Source organism: Cetorhinus maximus, chromosome 26 (assembly GCF_964194155.1).
Source record: "Cetorhinus maximus chromosome 26, sCetMax3.hap1.1, whole genome shotgun sequence".
In the NCBI taxonomy this organism is placed as follows: domain Eukaryota; kingdom Metazoa; phylum Chordata; class Chondrichthyes; order Lamniformes; family Cetorhinidae; genus Cetorhinus; species Cetorhinus maximus.
In genome coordinates this window covers 8619815-8643708 of record NC_135904.1, presented here as the reverse complement: position 1 = coordinate 8643708, position 23894 = coordinate 8619815, and the positions used below count along the sequence as shown (strand labels likewise).

At 44.8% G+C, this 23894-nt stretch overlaps 1 protein-coding gene across 1 annotated transcript in view; it reads right to left on the bottom strand.

Annotated features, from left to right (window-relative positions):
• The window catches only part of itga11a (integrin, alpha 11a), a 138670-nt gene that overhangs the window by 65393 nt on the left and 49383 nt on the right, over positions 1-23894 (bottom strand). Inside the window, exons 3-10 of the mRNA XM_078530067.1 lie at positions 21620-21729; positions 20741-20832; positions 8280-8394; positions 7943-8070; positions 5928-6076; positions 3116-3266; positions 2425-2590; positions 1115-1188 (exon numbers count right to left, since the gene is read on the bottom strand). Coding sequence (XP_078386193.1) covers positions 1115-1188; positions 2425-2590; positions 3116-3266; positions 5928-6076; positions 7943-8070; positions 8280-8394; positions 20741-20832; positions 21620-21729 — 985 coding nt within the window. The remainder of the gene's footprint in view (positions 1-1114; positions 1189-2424; positions 2591-3115; positions 3267-5927; positions 6077-7942; positions 8071-8279; positions 8395-20740; positions 20833-21619; positions 21730-23894) is intronic.

Here is a 23894-nt window from a genome sequence, read left to right as displayed (position 1 = left end):
CACCCAATTTATCACAGAAATTCTAAAGAGTGAGTTCCACGATTTTGTATAATAATGCTGGCAATATGTGGGTCATTGGATATACTGGTCTTGTGATCCAACTAGCGATTTGAAGATGATTTGCTCATATTTGAGCTCCCCCTCCTTTGCTGCAGCTGCTCTTTCTTGCTGGATATGGTTCCTGGAGCACAGGAAACTCTCAGGTACCCATAGCAAAGGGGTCATTGGGCCAATATTCGTCCCAGGTAGCGAGTGTCAGAGACTTGTAGACCATGGGGTGGGGGAGGGACAAACTCACTTGTCTTTCCACAAGTGGATGCTTCAATGAGGAAATGCTGGATATCAATCAGCTCTTTGAATCTCACTGTTGCGTGTCACTGTGTTGTACCTCATTACGGTTTGTGGGAGCTTCCTGTGTGCGTTTTGGCTGCTGTCTTTCTTGCATTACAGTAGTGATTGCATTTCAAAGCTCTGTTAAGTGCTTTGGAACATCCTGAGGTTGTGAAAGGTGTTATATAAATGCAAGTTCTTTCCTTTCTTTCCCTGGCTGATCTCTGACCTCTTTAATCCAGAAGTGTTGGCACCGGTTATGCCCCCAAATTCAGCCCTGATTCAGACCCTCTTATTCAGCTGAATCTGGGATCTTTTGGCCTCTGACTGCTCTTTAGCCACAGGGGGGGATGTTGGCTTTTTTTTTATTCTCTCGTGGGATGTGGGCATCACTGGCAAGGTCAGCATTTATTGCCCATCCCTAATTGCCCTTGAACTGAGTGGCTTGCCACACAATTGCAGTCAGAAGTCAACCGCATTGCTGTGGGTCTGGAGTCACACGTAGGCCAGACCAGGTAAAGGTGGCAGATTTCCTTCCTTAAAAGTCGTTAGTGAACCAGGTGAGTTTTTACAATCGACCAAGGTTTCATGGTCATCATTATTGAGACTAGCTTTTCAATTCCAGATTATAACTTGAATTCAAATCCTACCCTGCTGTCTTGGTGGGATTTGAACCCTTGTCCCCAGAACATTAGCCTGGGTTTCTGGATTACTAGTCCAGTGACATTACCGCACTAATCCGGTCAAAAATGATAACAAACAAAATGATTTGATTCTTGCTTACCTCCACAAAATGTGTTGAGAATCCCGCTTGTGACATTTCCAGTTGAAAAGATGTTTCGTTCTGAATACTGGTTCCTAATATTAAAACAAGAGGGAACCATTCATCAATATTAACATGTCCAGTTATTATTCTGATTCAATACATTTACTTTTTTTGTGTTAATCAAGGTGAACAATGTCAAAGTGGCAAATGGAGGGCTATTCTATTTTTATCCAACAATGTCAAAAAAACATTCAGGCCCTTCACTGACGCACAGTAGCAGCAGTGTGTACCATCTACAAGATGCACTGCAGCAACTCACCAAGACTCCCTCAACAGCACCTTCCAAACCCGTTACCTCTACTACCTAGAAGGGCAAGGGCAGGAGATTCATGGGAACACTATTACCTGAAAATTTCCATCCAAGTCACACACCTTCCTGACTTGGAAATATATCACCATTCCTTCACTGTCACTGGGTCAAAATCCTGGATCTCACTCCCTAACAGCACTGTGGGTGTACCTACACCACATGGACTGCAGCGGTTTAAGAAGGCAGCTCACCACCACCTTCTCAAGCATGGGATGGGCAATAAATACTGGCCTTGCCAGCAAAGCCTGCTTCCTGTCAATGGATAGATTTTTTAAAACCTCCTAGAACAGGTGGAGTATGAATCATGTGCATAGCAAAGCTCCTTCTACACTGGCCCAACAATGCACCATATCTTCAACTTCAGCGTGTTCTCTACTGCAGCAGTACCACATTGTGGGCCTGCATTTTCCTGGCCTATAGTTAAAGGATTCTATCTGCTGTCATGACTTCAACTCAGTTAGCTGGCTCAGGGAGGTGTGTTGTGGCATTAGACATTCATGCCAGCCTCCTGCTGAGATCTCTGGCAGCATGTGGGAATGCCAGTAGTCAACTGGAGTATCCAGATTGGAGCCAATATAAATGGAGACAAAAAACATCCTGAAGATTGCAATGCTGAAGGACACGGCCACTGGGGTGAGTCACTGGTGGACTTCCACTGATAACAGATCTGATCCCCAACCTGTTTGTGGGATCTTGCCCTGTCCGAACCAGCTGCTGAATTTACTACATTACAACAGTGACTGCTTTTCAAAAGTACTTCATTGACTGTAAAGAGCTTTGTGTTTTTTTGGATCTTTCATGGGATGTGGGCCACTTGAACCGCTACAGTCTGTGTGATGTAGGGATACCCAAAGTTCTATCACGTGTCCCGAGGTTTTGAAAGCTGCGATATCAAAGCAATTATTTATTTTCTTTTAACGTTTACCAAAATCCCACAGGAGTACCAAAGAGTGTTTACCTTCCAAGCTGAAGATTCGTGCTCCGAGTGCATCCACAATATCCTTCAGCGCCGACTCGTCAGAGACATTGAAGAAATGCTTTTCATCTGGGTGGCTGGCAATCGATTTAATCTCCTTTAGGAAGTCACTTGGATTGATTCCTCTCCTGTTGTAATATCCAAGCACCTGCAGAGCAACATGAAGGTTTTACTAATTGAAAGAACCCTCTCTGTTCCTCTCCTGAAGCCACAGACAAAGGAGGTACCTTCCCCCAGATGCCCATTCCTCATGCCAGGTGGCAAGTGCCGGTTTGCTATACAACTGTGGGGAGCATCATAGCAGAGCCCTATCTTTAGCTGAGATCTGTACGTACTGCACTCTTCAACAAGACATGTGGAACCTTGGATTACTTTGCTACATTAAAGGTTTTATACAAATGCAACATGTTGCAACAAGAAACAAAACAGGAGCAGGGACCCTGGAGGATTTTCTCCATCCTTAAATCAAAGGTGTTGAAGCAAAGCACAGTGTCTGTACTGCTGTCCGGGGAAAGATGTCAACTTGTCAACTCAACCCAGGATTGGCCCTGAAAACTCCCCAGTGTATGGTTCAGTTAAACACTACATGATGCCGCGATAGCCACTAACCCAGTGAGGGACCTCTGTCTTGACTATGTCTAACAGCGGATCCAGCATTGTGTATATTGCCTACCGCAATGGCGTATCTGGTGATGTTGTCTCGCTCGCTGTCCTCAATCACTTGTTTTAGATGTGGGCTGTCGTGTGATTCACCGTCAGTTATGACAATCATCACCTTCTTGGCTTCTTTTCTTGCACCTCTTCTAATGTTGAATGCCTCAGAGCTGGCAGAGATAAAGAGAACACTCTTTAAATTGGTCATTCTTCCAACGAGATGTTAAACCAAGGCACTGACTGCTTGCACCAGCAGTCAAGTTCTCATAGCACAATTCAAAAGGAGTAGGGAGTTCTCTTGATGTCTTCATCCATGTAGTTAGAGTTGGTTAACCCTGGGCTTGTCTGTTACAATGCTCTCTTGGCTGACCTCTCATCTTCCATCCTATATAACCTTGAGGTCACCAGAATCTCTGCTGCCTATGACCTAACTTACACCAAGTCCCAGTCACCCATCATCCCTATGCTCTCTGACCTACATTGGCTCCCAGTCTGACAACACCTCGATTTTAAAATTCTCATCCTTGCTTTCAAATCCTTCCATGGCTTCTTCCCTCCCAGTCTCTGTAATCTCCTCCAGCCCCACAATCATCTAAGATCTCTGCACTCCTCTAATTCTGGCCTCTTAAGCAGCTTTGATGTTAATCATTCCACAAATGGTGACTGTGCCTTCAGATGCCTAGGCCCTAAGCTCTGGAATTCTCTCCTTAAACTGATTCACCTCTCTCTCCTCCTTTTTGACATTCCTTATAACCTACATTCCTGACTAAGCTTTTTGCAATTTATTGTAATACCTGCTCATGTGGCTTGATGTCAAAATTTGTTTGAAAACATCGTTGTACTATTAAGAAAATGTATAAATGAAAGTTGTTGTCTTAGGCAACATTCCTCCTTCAACCTTCACCGTCAGGAAAAACAGGAATAGATGAACAGCTCATTCATCTTGTTTGATGTTTAGGGGATCATGTTGTGCACAAAATGGTTTGACTATGTAACAATGGCAACTACACTTCAAAGCTCACTGGTTGTGAAGTTCTTTAGGAGAAGCTCTACAAACATGATTGACATGTAGATAGGATGATTCCTCTGGTGATTCCAGAACTCAGAATAAAGGGTTGGCCATTTAGGACTGAGATGAGGAGGAATTTCCTCACTCAGAGGGTGGTGAATCTTTGGAATTCTCTACCCCAGAGGGCTGCAGAAGCTCAATCACTGAGCATGTTGAAGACAGAAATCAATGTGGGGATATTGGGGGAAAAACGGAGTAGAGGTAGTTGATCAGCCTTGTTCTGTTTGAATGGCTCGATGGGTGGAATGGCCTGCTCCTGCTCCTATGTTCCTACAACAGCAACTTAGAAAAACAAGGGAGATTGAGTCAGATTTTTTTTTATGCATCTCTCCAAATGGGGCGTCATGAATTAGCAGAGATTGGGCTACAAGATTGATGGGATGTGTGCAACTTTTGGATGCAGCTGGGAACAGAATTCACCATAATTCTCTACTTTAGCTTATTTTTTCCAAGAAGTTTAACATTACAGAGCCCAGCCCTCTCCCCTTAATGTATTTTACAGGTTTTTAAAACCCACACTTGACTCCCAATTACTAATTGATTTATACCACCTTCTCGCTCATGGTTTTCCACCCTTGCATTGTAGACTTTGGCCCCTTTAGACAATAACACAACAGCAATTTGGACAGCAGGTGTGGACATCACCCAGCAAACACAAAATAAACTGGCAATGACGGAGGTGGCGAAAGGACAATTACATGTCACAATATTATTCATATCTGAAGATATTATATGAACTGCGGTTCAACAATAATGTGAAAATAGGAAAATGGGAGTCTCCGGCCTTTCATTACACGCACTGACAATGAGATCACCAAAAATCTGCAAGATTAGCACTAGTGAAAATGCTTGCAGTGTGTTTGGGGTGAGTTTGGAATCCTGTGGTCAGGATATGTGCAGTACAGTTAACCCAAAGCATTCACTATTCCCACTGTGGAATTGCAAATGAAAGCAGAGAATCAGGCAGGTTTATTTTCTATCACAGTTTCCAGTTCCTTCACTGCTGAACAATCTGTCCATTCAGCGTTGGACAGAATCAATTATAAACTCGAAAATCGCAGGGCTCTGCTGAGGGAGCTTGGCCCTAGCTCAGAGAATCCCTGTGCAACTCCTATGAGTATTTGCAGCTCCGCTGTGTGAGGAAGGTGGTGGAATGGCAGGGTGGTGGGAAGCGGGTGGGAGTGCGGGAGTGGGGGCACAGTTAGCACCCTGCTCCTGAGTGTTACCCAGCAACCAGAAAGTTACCGCCAGATAAGAATATGACTAGACTCAACTGTGATACTCTCCATGATAAGAAAAGAGAGATTTGCATTAATATAGTAGCTTTCATGGCCTGTGAAAAAGTGTATTTTTTTAAAGGCAATGAAGTACTTTAGAAATTTAGTCATTGGAGGAAACACAGCAGCCAATTTGTGCACAGCAAGCCCCCACAAACAGCAAAGATGCTGGAGTTGTTCTCCTTAGAACAAAGAAGATTGAGAGGAGATTTGATAGACGTGTTTGGTAGGGTTCAGAAAGAGCAAATAAAGAGGAAGTGCTCCCAATGGCTGAAGGATTGATAACCAGAGGGCACAGAGTTAATGGAATCGGTGAGGCAATAGGAGGCGAAATGGGGAAAAAAAAACATTTTCATGTAATGAGTGGTGAGTGTTTGGAATGTACTACTTGATAGGGTGGTATATCCAGATTCAGTAATAGCTTTCACCCGCTGTCTTGCGCCCATCTGTTCTGGAATTATAATAGGGGTTTGGGGAGCCATTACCGTGCGATCTCAATGCCGTGCGCAGTGTTGGTTTCCGTCCCTCCTCGCTGTTGAATGTTTCTGGCGGCCTTGACAACGTCAGTAACAGACTTGTAGTCCCTGAGCTCAAACTCGTGAACAGCGGTCTCTCCATACTGCACAATGCCCAGCTGCAGAACAAGCACAGCAGGTATAAGAACACGGCAGAAGCAGAGGGCACACTCTCCTTTACTCCCACCCGGCGAGACCCTCTCCAAGCTTTTCCTCCTGCTGATCACCTGAATTTCCTCTCCCGCTCACTAGGCAGCTGCCCAGTGCCAATGTCACGAATGGACAACTTGTTAGTTCTAAACTGTACAAACCAATCTTCAAGCTGTTGTTTATAAGCAAGCAGACGGCTTTTGTATGGGAAGTTGTTTTAAATCTTATTAAATCTACTTCCTTATTAACAACTCCTATTTCTAATCAACCCTAGAAATATAAGAACATTACACGCTGACTGGTATGTATTGCTGAAATTTTCTGTTTTCATTTACAAAACAAAAGTTATTTAAGTTAGAACTGATTCGTTGTATTTTGGAACAGTATTAAAAGGTTTTTGTCACTCAGAGGGTGGTAAGTCTTTGGAATTCTCTACCCCAGAGGGCTGTGGGGACTCAGTCATTGGCCAGAATTTTCCTGTCGGCGATTTGGGGGCGGGGCCTGCTCGCCGAGGGGAAAATGACACGGGATGATGTCGGGAGGAACCCCTGACGTCATCCCAGTCCCTTTAAATTTTCAGGAAGGTGGGCGGACAGCAAAATCAGCTGTCCGCCCGCCGACCTGTCAATGGCCAATTGAGGCCATAGACAGGGTAATTAAAGTAATTAAAGGCCCTGCCCGTCCAACCTTAAGGCTGGCGGCCAGGCCAGGAGCCCCAGTGGGCTTCTGATAACACGTGAAACCTCATCCACTGGCGGGATGAAGTTTCATGTTTATTTTTAAAAACTTTAATAAATGTAATATTATATTTATTAACATATCCCATCGCGTGTGACATTGTCACATGTGGGAGACATGTTAATAATATTTTTATTTTTCTATTTTTTAAGTTTTTTGGACTGTCACTAATCTCCCTGAGATAGCACTTAGTCTCAGAGAGCAGTGCGTGCATGCGTGAAAGAGCGCACTTTGACAGATGGGGATTCCCTCCCCCCACCGCACAGGGAGCACATAGCACTTCCTGTCGGGCAGGCCGCTGGGCGGGTTTTAATTGGCCTGCCCACTCAAAATGGCGGCAGGCCCCGTTTCGGTGGTGGGGTCGGCTGTCTGCCCGCCGCCGAGCCGGTGGGGCCCACACGCCATCCGAGGGCAAGATTCTGCCCGTTGAGTACGTTCAAGACAGAGACTGATCGATTTCTAGATCGCAAACATATCAATGGATATGGGGATTGTGCAGGAAAATGGCATTGGGGTAGAAGATCAACCATGATCTTATTGAATGGCAGAGCAAGCTCGAGGGGCCGAATGGCCTACTCCTGCTCCTATTTCCTATGAATCTTTATGGTTAAGCTCCGGCTTGAATTTATTGATCAAAGCTAAGAGATACAAAGTTTATAACCAGTAAAATTTCTGAGTAGAATGTTGCCATAAATTTAACAGGCTATCCTTGTATCCCCTGGGATTTGGGTTTAAATCTGCTTCCACCGTCCTTTCAGGCAGTGCATTGCAGATCACAACAACTCGCTGTGTAAACGTACTTCCCTGATGTCGTTTCTGGTTACTTTGCCAATCACCTTAAAACTGTGTCCCTCTGGTTATTGACCCTTCTGCCACTGGAAACAGTTCCTCTTTGTTTAGTCTATTAAAGCCCTTCTTGGTTTTGAACTCCTTTATAGGGTTAACCTTTAACCTCAACGCTTAACCTTCTCCCCACTAAGGAGAATTCCTAATGTCAGCGAGCTATTCATTGTAATAAGTGACAAATCTCATTCTATTGATGAGTCAGACTCCAGGCTGGATACACTATGAGTAGGAAAATCTCGTTGGATGCTTACCCGAATCTGCCCAGGTCCAATGTAAAATTTCTTCAGAATGTTTATAAGAAAGTTCTGGACTTCGTACCAGGGATAAATACTGTTGGAGCCATCTAAAACAATCACAATGTCCATGTATGTCTCACAACCTATGGAGAGAAGCAGGTCAATGTCAATGTCATGCCTTGTGGGTTGGTTAATCAGACGTCCGGCCAATAGGCATGCTGTTTCAAGCTGAGCACCTATGTGTTATTCCCTCTGACTGAAAGCAGATTATGCGACACAGGCAGGAAAGCTGTGTTCCTTTAACTACTTAAGCACGCATGCAAGTTGAGAGCAGTAGGGACTCTTGTCATACGCTGGATAGCAGGTGCGAAAGCCCGTGCGCTTCTGAAGTTGGAGCTGATCTTGCAGCAGATCCCGGTGCTGTAGTAGGAGCTCCCGCACTCGTGGGACCACAGCGGACCGCAGGTCTGTGGAAAAAGCAGGGAGTAAGGGAGAAAAATGAGGACCGGTGCTGGAATTTGGACACTTTGTAAACTTCTCCGAGACGTTTCGTTCCCCGTTAACCTCTACACGGCTGCTATGCTATCATTGTCATCAAATTCCTGCGAGGAATATCGATAATAAACCAAGTGTTACAGTCGCTCCTCAAATTCTGGCCTCCTGACCATCCCTAATTTTAATTGGTCCACCATTGGCGGCTGTGCCTTCAACTGTCAAGGCTCTAAGCTCTAGAATTCCCTCTCTAAAACCTCTCCAGCTCTTTTTTCCTTTAAAATGCTCCTTAAAACCCCTTTGACCAAGTTTTTGGTTCATCTGTCTGTCTGAAATGTTGGTTGTTAATACTTCTGTGAAATGCCTTTACTACTCAAAAGTTGCTACATAAATGCAAACTGTTGTTGTTGAAGTATTATAACTTGGGTTCAACCTTTCTGGATTTGACCCATGGGGGTCACTCTAAATTGACTCTGTGTCACCAAACAGGACCATAAAGTTGGTAAAATAAATGCCTTTGGACATCACTAATGCAATAACCAAACAATGAGTTCAAAGGAAATAGATATGCCCATTGGAGCAACAGACCACAAATAGCAAATACGTTCTAATATCATTGTGAGTGTATATGATATCTTGAGGAGTTAAGGCTATAGTTTTAATGGAGGGCTTACACTATTACTGTGAATGCTAGAACAGGCCCAACTCCAAGACCTTCTCTTATTTATTCTGGCTCTTGAGAGAGGAAGGTCTGGAGTTTGCAATCTTCCTCGTGATACTGTCGCAGAGTCTCCTTTTTTAATCTGCAGGGCTACATGAGGCTGAGGACTTCCCTTTGGCTTTGACCCAGGCATTTGAAATAGTCCATAAGATTCCTGTTTGGAATCATGCCCTTGTGTGAATGTGTAAAGGTTAGTGTTGCTGCATCTGACCCTGCTTCTCATGTTAGCCTTGGTCACTATGGCTGGTTAGTACCTCAGAGCTGGTCCCACTCCACCTAGGCAGGCTACTTTGTCAGGACCGGGATTCAGGCACGTGTCCAATGAAGGAACGCAGATTGAGTAGGAGGAATCTGCCAGTCTGTGATTTTATTCTGGAGTAATCTTCAATAATGTTTTTTTTAAAAATTATTGCCTAAACAAAAATAAAAATTGAAATTCAGAGACCATGACCAACCTTCTCAGGAGGAGTCATATTCAGACAGAGACGCCCTAGGTCGACATTGTTGAGGGCCACTTTTCACGCAATTGGTAAAGAGGCATCACAGCCCAATCCGGTTCTAATGATTGTTTCTCAGCACCAGTGACAGGTTCATAATCAGGAGGAGGAGCCCTGAGAGATTGTTCCTCTCTCCTGGCCAGCCACCCCTATCGCCAACCCGGCTGAGATCAGCTAATTCAGCACAGATGTTCTCAGTACAACAACAACTTGCATTTGCACAGCACCATTAAGGTTGCAAAATTTCACAAGGAGGTCTGCAGGAGCCATTCTTAAATAAAATTTCACATTGAGCTATATAAAGAGACTTTAGGACAGGTGACCAAAAGCTTGGTCAAAGGAGTCAGTTTTAAAAAAACCTCATAAAGAAGGAGAGAGGTATAGAAAGCCAGAGAGGTTTAGGGAGGGAATTCTAGAGCTGAGGGCCCAGGTAACTGAGGGCACAGCTGCCAATGAGCCGCCATTAAAATCAGGGACGCACAACAAGCTGGAATTGTGCAAGAAAATGCAACAGCTATTGTCTACACAGCAAACCCCTCACAAAGCAATAGGATGAATGTTTTAGGTGTTGGTTGAGGGAGGAATGTTGGCCAAGACATTGGATGGAATCTTCCGGTCCTACCGGTGGCGGGCATCATCACGGGCAGGGGGGGAAAATTTGGAGAGCGTTTCTGGTCCCGCCCACGGCAATGCAGGGGCCAGGAAACCCCGCCCGTTGTTTAAATTCCCTCCTTTGATTAAAATGCGATAAATGGAACTTTTCACCCCACTGGGGCAGGGAGACCAGGCTCCGTTTTAACGTTTCATCCATCTCAGCTGGTACCTCTGACTGAGCAGCACTCCCTTAGGACTAGACTGGAGCATCAGCCTGGATGATGCACTGAGGACCCAGGATGTGAACAACAAATTTGTGAGGAGACCTTGACCCAGTGAAACTTTGCCACTGTTAATTATGGCAAGTCATTTTTGTTTAAAGACAGAGTCTGCTCGTCAGGGTGCCTTTTAAATATCAACCAATGAGGGCCACCCTGGGCATCTCTTCAGATCAGCTGGAGTTCAGTGGGTCAGTCGCACACTTGCGTTCAATTCCCACTGCAGGGACTTGACTGCAAAAATCTAGGCTGACAATCCTAGTGCAGCACTGAGGGAGTGCCGCACTGTCAGAAATGCCATTTTTCGGATGAGATGTTAAACCAATATGTTAAACCTGCTCTCTCAGGTGGATGTAAAAAAAATCCCATGTCACAATATTGAAGACAAGGGGAGTTATCCTAACCAGTAGGGAATCCTGGCCATTATTTATCTGTCAATTGTTTTTTACAACAATTGATGATAGTTGTCATGGGGCAGAATTTTGCCATCGGCGAGCAGGGGGCGGGGCCAGCTCGCTGACGCGTAAAATGACGCGGGATGATGTCGGGCGGAACTCCCGATGTCATCCCGCCCCATTTAAATTTTCAGGAAGGTGGGGGCACAGCAAAATCAGCTGCGGGCACGCCAACCTGTCAATGGCCAATTGGGGCCATTGACAGGATCAATTGTACAATTAAAGGACCTGCCCGTCCGACCGTAAGGTTGTCGGGCAGGCCAGGAGCCCCGGCAGCAACTAGATAAAACATGAAACCTCATCCACCAGCAGGATGAGGTTTCATGTAGGGTTTTAAAAAGTTTAATAAAGTTATTATGTAAATTATGAACATGTCCCATCTCATGTGACATAGTCATGGGACATGTTAGGGAATTTTTTTTTTCAATTTTTCATATCTTTCAAAGTGTAAGCGATCCTCCTGAGGCAGCACTTAGCCTCAGGGAGATGTGTGCTCTTTCGTGCTGGAGATTGGGCCGGACCCGCCCGCCCGACAGACAGAAAATTCTGCCCATGATCGCTGTCATGCCAAGCAGACATGAGGGCATTACAATTTAAAAAAAAACTGTATTCCCACTTTCAGTGACCATGCCAACTATCATCGATTGTTGTAAAAACCCATCTGGTTCACTCATGCCCTTTAGGGAAGGAAATCTGCCATCCTTACCCGTCCTGGCCTACATGTGATTCTGAAATGGCCTTACAAAACATTCAATTCAAGGGAAATTAGGAATGGGCAACAAATGCTGGCCTTGCCAGTGACGGCCACATCTCATGAAAGAAGAAAGAAATCAACATCACCAAGAGATCAGCTTATCTGGCCATTATCACCTTATTGTTTGTGGGAGCTTGCTGTGCGCAAATTGGCTGCTACGTTTCTTACATTCAAAAAAAGTCCTTCATTAGTTATAAACTTCTTTAAAGTCATGAAAGACGTTATATAAATGCATTTTTTTTTTGTTCAAGGGTGAATGGTATTTAAATTGTCAGGTTAGGAGTTTGAAAGAGTCATTGAACCCAACAGTAGAATTAGAGTCATAGAATCATACTACACAGAAGGAGGCTATTCTGCCCACTGTGCTTTGAAAGAGCCATGTAATTCGACCCACTCCCCTGCTCTCCTGTCATAGTCTTGCTAAATTTTGCTTTTCGAATGTATATCCAAACTCTTTTCAAAGTTACGATTGAATCCGCTCTCACCACCCTTTCAGGCAGCACATCCTCGACCATACTAACCCTACTGTGTAAAAACAAAATTCTCCTCATCTGCTGCCTGGGTCTTTTAATAATTTTCTTCAATCTGTTGCTTTCTAGTTATCAACCCTCCTGCGAGGAAAACAGTTTCTCCCCGTCTAACTCTATCTAAACCCTTCATCATTTTGAACACCTCTATTGAATCTCCTCTTAACCTTCTCTGCTATAGAATAAGGAACAATCCCAGCTTCTCTAGTGAACTGAATTAACACACACACACACTCACACACTCAGCTGAAGCTCCTGGTGTTAACAGCAGCATCAGTTGATGTTAGTTTAGCTGCCTTGCTCTGTCAGATTCGGGAACTCTGACAGTTTAGACAAATGTTCATCAACAAAATAAAACCAGAAGTGGATGGAAAGAAATGGCTTGCATTTAAGTCAATTTTGGAAAATAAATTCTTAACCATGGTGGCTCAGTTGTGAAGGCTGCATTCAGGGTGGCAGTGAGGGACATTGTCCTAGCAATGGGCCAGATGCAACCTCCAGTCACTGGTGCGTTCGTTGGTGTCAGAGCCAGGGCTACAGTTCAAGCTGTTACACTCAGTCTCAATCTCCTTTGGGGCAGAGGGAGGAAATTTCAGCCGGGATTGTTTAGTTCCTGATTGTTTATCCAGTGACTCCTCCCAGAAATCATGTTGGGATAAGGATATAGGGTTGAGCTGCGATGTGATGCCCTCCAATATTCCCTCTCAAGATTTACGAAGGAAGTATGGTCACATGGGCACAGTGTTAGAGTGCAGCTGATGCTGGTAGAACTGTTAGCTAAGAAGGGCCTGCACTTAAAGGGAAGGAAAAATTGCTGGAGGAAATCTTGTTGGCAAGACTGCTTTGTTAAAAGGAAAGCACTTCATAAACAAACGAGTACTTATGAAGCAATTGACCTCATTAGTCATTGTGATCTAATGTTAAAACAATGTTTCTTCATTTAGAAACATAGAAATATAGAAGCAGGAGTAGGTCATTCGGCCTATCAAGCCTTCTTCACCATTCAATATGATTATGGCTGATCCTCTATCTCAATGCTGTACTCCCGCTCTCTCCCCATATCCTTTGATACCTTTAGAGTCTAGAAACCTACCTATTTCCTTTTTAGATTTATTCAGTGACTTGGCCTCCACAGCTCTCTGTGGTAGAGAATTCAACAGGTTCACCACCTGTTGAGTGAAAATGTTTCTCCTCATCTCAGTCCTAAATGGCCTACTCCATATCCTGTTTCTGTGACCCCTTGTTCTAGACCCCCCCAGCCAGAGGAAACATCATCCCTGCATCCAGTCTGTCCAGCCCTGTTAGAAATTTATGCGTTTCAACGAGATCCCCTCGCATACGTCTAAACTGCAGTGAATACAGGCCTAGTAGGCCTAATCTTTCCTCATATGACAATCCTGCTATGTCAGGAGTCAGTCTGGTGAACCTTCGCTGCACTCCTTCTATGGCAATTATATCCTTTCTTAAGTAAGGAGACCAAAACTGCACATAGTATCCCAGGGGTAGAATTTTCCGCTTGGCGTGTGGGCGTGCGCCGGACACGCTTGAGCGTGAAATAGCGCATGATATTTCGGTCGGTGGGCACGCGTGAGAGAGTTGGCAGCTCGCCTGCCGACAGTTAAGAGGCCTATTAACGCCATTAAAGTATCGATTAACAGGGATGTTTCGATGCCTGTCCAACGTTACAGCTGGTGGGCGGGCAAATTGGCCAGACGGCCTTTGCATTTGTCAGGAAACCTCGTCCAAGGGTGGGATGAGGTCTCCCTAATTAAATAAAATAAAAATCTATGCGCAGAATTTTTATAACGTCCATGCGCAGGTGACTCATTCTGAGACGTGGACATTTTTTCTGGATTTTAAATTCTGCCTTTATTGATTTTAAACTCGTCAGCTCCCTGGGGCAGCTCTCTGAGTTCAGGGGGCTTTCCTTCCGCCCTTCAGCACTAGCCCTTTTCCTACCCCCACCCTGGCAGCGCTGAGTCTTTCAGCGCGCCTTTCACACTGACCGGCCATTAATTGTGACATGCAGCATGAAATACTCAAGTCCTCTTGCAGTGAAGGCCAACATACCATTTGCCTTCTTAACTGCTTCCTGCACCTACATGCTTGCTTTCAGTGATTGGTGTGCAAGGACACCCAGGTCCCTTTGTACATCAACATTTCCCAATCTATCTCCATTTAAGTAATGCTCTGCCATTCTGTTTCTCCTGCCAAAATAGGTAACTTCACATTTATCCACGTTATACTGTTTCAAAATTGTCCCTTCGAAAGGCAAAATATGGAAACACTTCCTTTTCAATAGCTGCATCACATTGTCAAAAGCTTTCAAAAGCCTATCACACACTGAGGTAGATCTTGACTTTGTATGATGGTGTAACACAGATGATAGTGAGTCTGCAGCATGTTTATGTCTCTCTGGATGAATTCAATGGAAATGCTTGAGAGAGACTGCTGATTCACTGTCGTCCATTTCACAGCCTTGTGCCAAGACCTACCCCAAGTGTAGTGACCTTAGATAAATTGGCAAAAAGGTTCGGATGAAAGGTCATCGACTTGAAATGTTGACTTTGTTTCTCTCTTCACAGATGTTTCCTGACCTGCTGAGTATTTCCAGCATTTTCTGTTCCAATTATAGGCAAAAAGGCCATTTGCACCAGTAGGTCCCACAGACATCAATAAGATGGGCAACTGGTTAAACTTTTATTTGTAGTGTTGTTGATTGAGAGTTCAATGTTAGTCAGCTCATCAGAAGAGTTGCTCTGTGAGTAACACATTAGGATTCTTAACATCCACCCAACCAGGGCCTTGGCTTGGCTTAACATCTCATTGATATGGCAGCTACGAGTTGGATATTGGCCAAGGGCAGGCTCGGGGTTCTGGTATGATGCCCACATGGTCAAATACCGCTGCAACTTCCCCACCCCCCAACTTTATGGCCAGAATTTTACCTTTGGCGCGCGGGTGGGCGCCTGACATGCCGGAACGTAAAATGACACGCGAGATGATGTCAGGTGTGCGCCCTGATGTCACCTTGCACCATCGCGATATTTCATTCAGCGGGCGCACGCCAGAGTCGGCTGCGCGCCCGCCGTTAATTGAAAGGCCTGTTAAGGTCATTAGGAAGGTAATTATGTTGAAGTTTACACTGCCCGTCCAACCTAACGGTTGGCGGGCAGGCAAAAAGTCCAAGTGGCCTTTACATTTTTTAGGAAACCTCATCCACGAGCGGGATGATGTTTCTTAAAGCTATTACAAATTAAATAAAAACCTTCTTTTGAAATTAAAAACACGTCCCATCTCATGTGACACACGAGATGCGACATGTTTCATTGAATTTTGATTGTATTTTTAAATTTTTTTCAAAAAGCGCTTCAATCCCCCTGAGGCAGCTCCGTGCCCCAGGGAGACTGAAGCGCTCTTTCGCGAACATGCGAGAAGTGTGCGCCAGGCCTGCTCTCCCTCCTCCCCCCGCCGCCTGCACAGGTAGCACTCAGCGCTGCTGCTCGCTATCCATGCAGGGCCGGCCTTAATTGGCCCACCCACATAAAATGGCGGCGCGGAGCCGATCGCGGGTGTCGGTTGGTTTCCCGACTGCCCCGCTCGCTCACGCCCAGCCTGTCCGACGCGGGAAAAATTCAGGCCTATATATTGTGGCCAGTAACCCAAATGATTCTATAACTGGCTGATCCTTACAGCCCATTCCCATGATTCGATCCCAGTGCTGCTGCCGCTGTGAGTGATACATCAATCGCTTTCCCTCTCTTTTCCCCAGTCCCACAACTTGGTTAAATTAATTCCGGGACACAGATTTGACTTGAAAAGGAGCACTGCTAAACACGAGCCAGCATTTTGAACAGCTGGATCGCTTGGACAGTCAGATGTGCCTCATAGCGAGAATGCTCATTATACTGTGGATTTCCCTTAGCAATAAAATAAATGGATGGGAAATTGTGTGGGCCGAGATCAGGTGCGATGACCTCGAGGCTCTAATCCCCCAGAACGCTGCTATTGCAGGAAGCTCGATGCTGGAAATGCTGAATCATAGCTCACCCCATAGTATAATTACAAGTATTAATGAATGCAACAGCAGCGGATTTATTTTGACCTTAAAAGCATCACTATTGGAAACTGTCCATCTTCCTTCGTATGGTGGTAGCAAAGACCGGATCAATATTTTTATTTCAATAGATCAATTTTTATTTATTTTATTTCTTTTGTCCCTTTTCCTCAACTGCTCCCCCCTCCTCCACAGGGCCATCGGTCACTTGTTTCAATATTGTGCTTTCACAGAGCGCTGACCCTTGTTCTGTTATTAACACTTTCTGCTATTTTACCTTTATGGCACTATCAATACCTTCTTTAGTCTTTAACACTATCATTAACATTCCCTTTGCCTTGCGTCCATGACTCCTTGTCAAATCTCTCCTGAGCTCCCACCTACCCCTGACCTTCTATTTTGCTCCAACTGCTCCACCCCCTCTTAAACAGTATAAAATCCATCACATTTCTACTTCTCTTTAGCTCTGAAGAAGAGCCAGGTGGACTCGAAACATTAACCCTGTTTCTCTCTCCGCAGATGCTGCCAGCCCTGCTGAGTTTTTCCAGGTTTTTCTGGTTTATTTCAGATTTCCATGATCTGCAGTAATTTGCTTTTAGCTTGAATCAATATCTAAGTCAGAAATCCAGGCCAAATATTCCAGTGTAAAAGCATGGATTACTTGCAAGGTGCTGGTGAGTTTTCCTGGATGGTAATATTTGATGGTGTGCTCCAGGGTCTGATTAGGAGCTCCATTAGGATGGAGATGGTGCAGGGAAAAGGGTGGCCCACCAGGGGAGTGGTGATGGAATGGTAAAGTCATTGGACCAATCCAGAGGGCCAGGTTAATACTGCGAAGATGTGGGTTCAAATCCCATCACTGCAGTTGGGGGAATTTAAGTTCAATTAATAAAACTGGAATCTAAAGCTAATCTCAGTAATGGTGACTTACAAACAGGGGAGGGAGACAGACTGAAGCCCACTAATTCTTTTGTCTGTAATCAGTGTGGTTTAATTTAAATGAGGCTGAAGTGTGTTCCTGAAACCCCCTGTCCGTGTGTGCTCAGGTTTTATGAAGTCACTAGCAGCAGATTTTCATAGATATTTAAACCATGGGCATTGTTTATTCACAGATACTTATCCCAGAAAAGTTTATTGCCATTTCACACACACCACATACACACAAGAAAGATGCAGTAAAAGAAAGGTGTTTCACTTCTACAAATATTAAACTACCAAACAGAGTAGTTAACAGTTCGCGTGTTTGTAGGAGTCCAATGAGAGGGGCTTTTCCACTTGGGAGCTAAAGTTCAGACGAGTCCCGATAGCTGAAGACAGGATTTCATGGAGTTTCTTCAGGAATAAGAGATGCACTGCAAGTAGAGTAGACAGCGGTGATATCACTTGTAGTCAGGGGATCAGTTTCCCTTTTCCAGACAAAGTCGGGATATTTTGGAAACAAACTTTCAAGGAGGCTTTAAAACTTTATGCCTTTGTAACTTGTTAGAAGGCTACGTGTTCTCACCTGGTTTCTGCAGTGATGTTCCTTCTGCTGGTTTTGCAGCTGCAAAAAGCAATCAGGGCTTATAATAAATGGCTTTCAAAAATCGAACAGTTTAGGTCATGTGATGACTGACCATTGATGGAAAACAATTGATTCATGTTGACAAAAGAGCTTCCACCTCTCTTGGTCAAAAACCTTCAACATGCAATAGAGGAAGATATAGGTCCTTAGCACTTCCCTTGTGAGTTTTGTTTGATCTCCTTTGTTACCTGGTAGACCTGGAGACAGAAAACCTGATGCCTTACTGTCCTCGCTGTTTTGAGGTAAGTCCTGACAAGGGCAGGTGCAACATTCCACAAGGATGTGGTCTAGGCATTTTCAGTGTAATCCACTTTGAGAAGCTTCCAGAAGCTTGGCCAACTTGCAGCTCCAAATGTCAGGTGACCTCTGGCAGCTATCTTGCATATCAACAGTGCCCTTTTTAAAGTGGGCATACAGGTTTTTTAAAAAAAATTGTAATGTCCTCATGTCTGCTTGGCATGACAGTGACCATAAAAAATATCATCACTTGTTGTAAAAACCCATCTGGTTCTCTAATGCCCTTTAGGGAAGGAAATTTGCCATCCTTACCGGGTCTGGCTTACATGTGAATCTTGTAACTTCCCCCTGAAATGGCCTTACAAAACAATCAGTTCAAGGGAAATTAGGGATGGGCAACAAATGCTGGCCTTGACAGTGATGCCCACATCTCATGAAAGAATAGAGGAAAAATTTGCATGATGAGGATGTTTTAACCTTCCATCTACGCAGAGCATGGCAGAATCTACCTTGAGCGATTCTGAGGTGGTTGCCCGCTGTTTGCGGGGGAGGTTTGGTCTTTCAGGTTGTATCGTGAGGGCCTCTATAAGGAACCCATTTGGTTTGTCGCAGTTATTCCAAGCATTACCCCCTTGATCATAAGGACTGAGCGGGGGAGTCACTGAAGGTCCAGTGATGGTCCCAAACTACTTTCAATATTTGAGTAGGTTTTGTGCTGATCAATGAAGTCAGCCTGGGTTAGCATATCTTCACTGGTGCACAGGCTGTATTCTCTGGAGGCTACATAATTGTGGTAGAGGTGTGGTATACAAGAGCAGGCAGCAGGGGTGTTGGTGTTTACAAAACTGGACCGATGATAATTCTCACAGTAAAGGTCAGCTGGACACCAACCGATTTGACCTGTGGACTCAATAGCCATGCCAGGGAGCAATACTCTACATGTAGATGACACCAGAGTGAATGATGTTGTACAGGGATCTGCTCCTCATGTGGATCCACTGAATTTCTAGATCACGATGACCTTATTCCTTAGTTTCTTCCCAATGTTCTGGAGATGCTGTCTATATTAGAGCGTGTCGAGCGTGACTCCTAAATAGGAGGGTGTTTTTTTGGCATGGTTTAGCTCTATGGTACAGAAGGAAATTTAGACTCGGTTTGATTAATGGTGTTGAGGTGGAACGTCACAGTGACGGTCTTTTGTGGGTATGCTTGAGGTCACAGTCGGCAGAAGTGGCCTCCATCCTCTGTAAATCGCTGGTCAGGGTCTCCTGAGTGGCTGACAGATTGTTGTTTTGTGTGGCCAAGGCAAAGTCATCAGCACATAGGAACCTGCTGGTGTAAACATTGCATAACCAGAGTGCCTGTGGAAGTCCATTCTTCACGGTTCTATATCTTCTTTTCTAAGTGCCCGTGTACACATGATTGTGTCCATTGCTGAGCATTGAGTTGAGAAGATAGATTATTGCTCTGCGAGGTAAGATGGCGGAGAGGTTGAAAAGCAGCCCGTGCTTCCATACTGTGTCATATGGGCACCAGGTCCATGAGCACCAAGATTCCTGGGTTGGCATTGAAAGCCTGCTTCAATGTACGTTGTTCATGCCATAACTTGGTAGCAGCACTCATGGCCATTCCAGAACCTTGCTTGCTGCTTAAGAATTAGTTGGCTTGAAGATGGGGATAGTTTATGGAGTCTTTCCCGTTCTTACTTCTCCTAAGGCAGTCCCTCAGGATTGAGGATGACTTGCTTCCACTCTGGTTCGATGGGTTTTGAGATGGTGAATAAGTCAAGGTGTGATCTGCAGACTCTGTCACATGTGGGGCAGGTGGTGCTCGAAGAATTGGGTAGGTGGGTTGTTTTGAAGGCTGTGCACTCCCTCTGACACCTCGACTTCACCTCTGCACGTTTCTGGCAAAATGTAACAATTCTGGGCAAATATGTCTGGACCAGCAGCTTTTCCTGATTCAGTAACGATAGGTGAATGGGTCAGAAATAGTTGACAATCTTGATGCCATCATCAAGTTTCTCAAAAGTTGCCCCATCACTTGGCACTGAAGTCCTTTGTTCACCCGAGCCTTTGATGCACGTATCGAGCGGGATACAATGGTTGCTGCAGATTAACACATTTGGATTTTTTTGCTGAGTGCAACTATTTACAGTGTCAGCTTCACTCAGGGATTTTTCCCTCTGAGTCAGAAGGTTGTGGGTTCAAGTCCCTCTCCAGAGACTTGAGCACAAAATTCAGGCTGCCCCTTTAGTACGGTACTGGGGGTATGCTGCACTGCGTGGCTAGTGCCATTTTATGGAGGAGATGTTGTACCAAGGCCTCACCTGTTTTTGCAGGTGGATGTAAAAGACCCTGTGACACTTTTTCGAAGATGAGCTGGGGAGTGCGCCCTGGGGTCCTGGTCAATATTTCTCTCTCAATCAACCTCCAGATTAATTGGTCATGTATCTCATCACTGTTTGTGGGAGCTTGCTGTGTGGAAATTTGTAGCTGTGTTTTCTACATAACAACAGCGACTACACTTCAAAATTATTTGTTGGGACATCCTGACTATGTGGAAGGTATGATATAAATGTAAGTATCTTTCTTCCTTAGAAAAACATTTTTTAAAAAAACGACCGCCATTACTTACCACAAAGGAGTGGTCCTCGGCATTACTGGTTAAAGTCATTCCAAGCCGCATATTATCTTTATACTCCGACACATAAGGGAGGGATACTCTTCCTTGTGTGAATGAATTAACAGTAGATTAGATACGCCTGAAGCCAGCAATGGTTTATTTTAAATGGTTCTTGCCCCAAGTCTTATTTTAATCCCAATATTCTCCACCCAAAGATATCATTAGACAATAATAGTGACTTGAACATTCATTTAAATATAAATATCAATTTAATTAATTTTGAACCAAATGATTAAAACCTTCTTAAGTCATTTTTATTTTGTATCATTGGGCTATTATACCTGTGGGAGATGTGGTAAATATACTTCATCATATATATTTTGGTCAACTAAAGTATTTATTTTTTTCAGTCAATGCATCTCATATTAACAGTAACGCATCCAAGTGACCATTCCTCGATGCCTAAACAGCACTACTGACAGGCTCATGGACTGTAATGTCCTCACCAAGTGCACTTGTTGGCAGCGGATAAGTGAATGGGTGATGATGATCCAGATTTCTGGCTATTTTTGCCTCATGTAGCCTTGGGGTACCAAACCCAATTCTTACATCTTAACAGCAGTGTCAAAGAATTGTGTCTGGGATCATTAGGTGGTTTCATGCCCCACAATCTTAAGATCCCATTCGGGGGAGCCAAGTCACATTACTGGAGCTAAGAGTGAGAGTGTTGCATGTTAAACCCCTGCAAACAGATGCCCACCTCTCTTGTGTGGCCCAGTGATCTAGAGTTGAAACTGGGCAAAGTTACTGGTTCATTCATTTTGAAGAGGGATATTTTTTCCAACACAATTGGACACTTTACAATCAATGACACAACAAAGAATATGATACCGAGGTTAAGCTTCCCACATCCATAGCTTGTCTGGTTTTTCACTGGGCACCGGTACACATCCCCAGTCTTTTTCTTTCCAACACCAGCCCACGGCGCGCCAACTAGAAGCCTGGCACAGAGCAGGAGAGAAAAAAAAAGACACATCTGGAATTGCGCCAAAAAAATGTTGCATAGAATTGCAAAGAATTTACATCACAGAAACAGGTAATTTGGCCCAACTGGTCCATGCCAATCCATATGAGCCTCCTCTAACCGTTTTCATCTAACCCGATCAGCACATCTTTCTGTTCCTTTGCCCCTCATGTGGTTATTTAGCCTCCCTTTAAATGTATCTCTGCTACCCGCCTCAAATAGTCCTTGTGGTACAGTGAGTTCCACATTCTAATCACCCCTGGGTAAAGATGTTTCTCCTGAATGCCCTAATGGAACTTGGGGTGGAAGGGGGAGTGAAACTCATGGCGGTAAGGTCTGGAATTTGGGAGGAGAGGGTGTGTGAGGGAGAACAATGAACAATGAAGAGTGAGGAGGGGCAATATAAACTAAATAGTGTAATTTTTAAAAGGTGTCAGGAACAGAGAGACCCGCGGTTAAACATCAACAAGCTTCTGAAGATGGCAGGAAAGTTGAGCAGGCTGTTGAAATGCTTACGGGATCCTTGGTTTTAATAGTAGAAGCAGAGATTACAAAAGCAAGAAATTCATGTTGAATCCTTATAAATAGTGGCTAGGCTTCAGCTGGGGAACTGCGGCTAATTCTGGACACCACACTTAAGGAAGGCTGTCAAGGCCTTGGAAAGGGTACAGAGGAGAGTTACTAGAATGCTATAAGAATGAAAGACTTCAGTTACATGGAAACTAAAGAAACTGAGGCTATTTACCTTAAAAAATGAGAGTATATTCTGTGTTTCTACCATCATACATTACATTACATTCATATGTTATTTGCCAGACTAAGCTATTTCAGCGTTTTCCTGGTAAATCTTCCATCTTCCACCCTCTTTGTGCTTGAACTCATCAAAAACTCTGCTCCTAATTTGCACAAGTTCTGTTCCCCCATCACACCAATGTTCGCTGCACTGGAGGTGGTGCAGAGGAGATTCACCGGGATGTTGCCTGGGATGAAACATTTAAGTTATGAAGAGAGGTTGGATTGACTTAGGTTGTTTTCGTTGGAGCAGAGAAGACTGAGGGGCGACCTGATCGAGGTGTACAAGATTATGAGGGGCATGGACAGGGTGGATAGGGAGCAGCTGTTCCCCTTAGTTGAAGGGTCAGCCATGACGGGACATAAGTTCAAGGTGAGGGGCAGGAGCTTTAGGGGGATATGAGGAAAACCTTTTTTTACCCAGAGGGTGGTGACGGTCTGGAATTCACTGCCTGGGAGGGTGGTGGAGGCAGGTTACCTCACATCCTTTAAAAAGTACTTGGATGAGCACTTGGCACGTCATAACATTCAAGGCTATGGGCCAAGTGCTGGTAAGTGGGATTAGGTAGGTAGGTCAGGTGTTTCTCATGTGTCGGTGCAGACTTGATGGGCCGAAGGGCCTCTTCTGCACTGTGTGATTCTGTGATTCTGTGATCTTCATTGGTTATGGGTTCAGCAATACCTCAATTTTAAAGTTCTCCTCCTCATGTTGAAATTCCTCCATCCCTCATCTTGTCCTATCTGCATTTGGCAGTGTGTGCGCCTTATGAATGTTGCTAATCTGGGAGTGTGAGCTCTGTTGGTCCCTCAGAGCATTAGTATTAATACTGTGAGCAGGGAATGCTGCCTATAACTGGGTCAAATGACACAATGCAGGGACCTCGGGCTTAATTCTTAGCCTTCACTAGGACTGGGGTCAGAGGCGGGCTGGAGCTAAAAATAGCCCCACTGGCTGGCGTGCTGGTTCCCTGGCTCCATCATGCCCCTCAGGCCATTTTTTGTGGAGCTGGGATGGGGGTTGGGCTGCAGGGCTACTTGTCCGCACACAGCTCGTTAAGGGTCACTTCAGGCCAATTAACAGAGGCTGACTGAAATTCCCAGGCTGGCTGGGAATTTCAGTCAGCCTCCAGGTTCCTGCAGGTGATGGGGGCCCACCACTGCCTGGCTGAAACTGTGTCCCAATGCTAACCCGCTCTATTGAGCAGCTCAGTGGATCTGGCTGGGTTCAGACCGGTCACTGTGCGTCTGGACAGTAATGATGGCCGGCGCTCAAGGACCCAGGCTCCCTGGGTTCACTGTCCGCTTTGGGTCTCACACACTCGGTACCTGTTCACTTTCAAACCAGGGCCT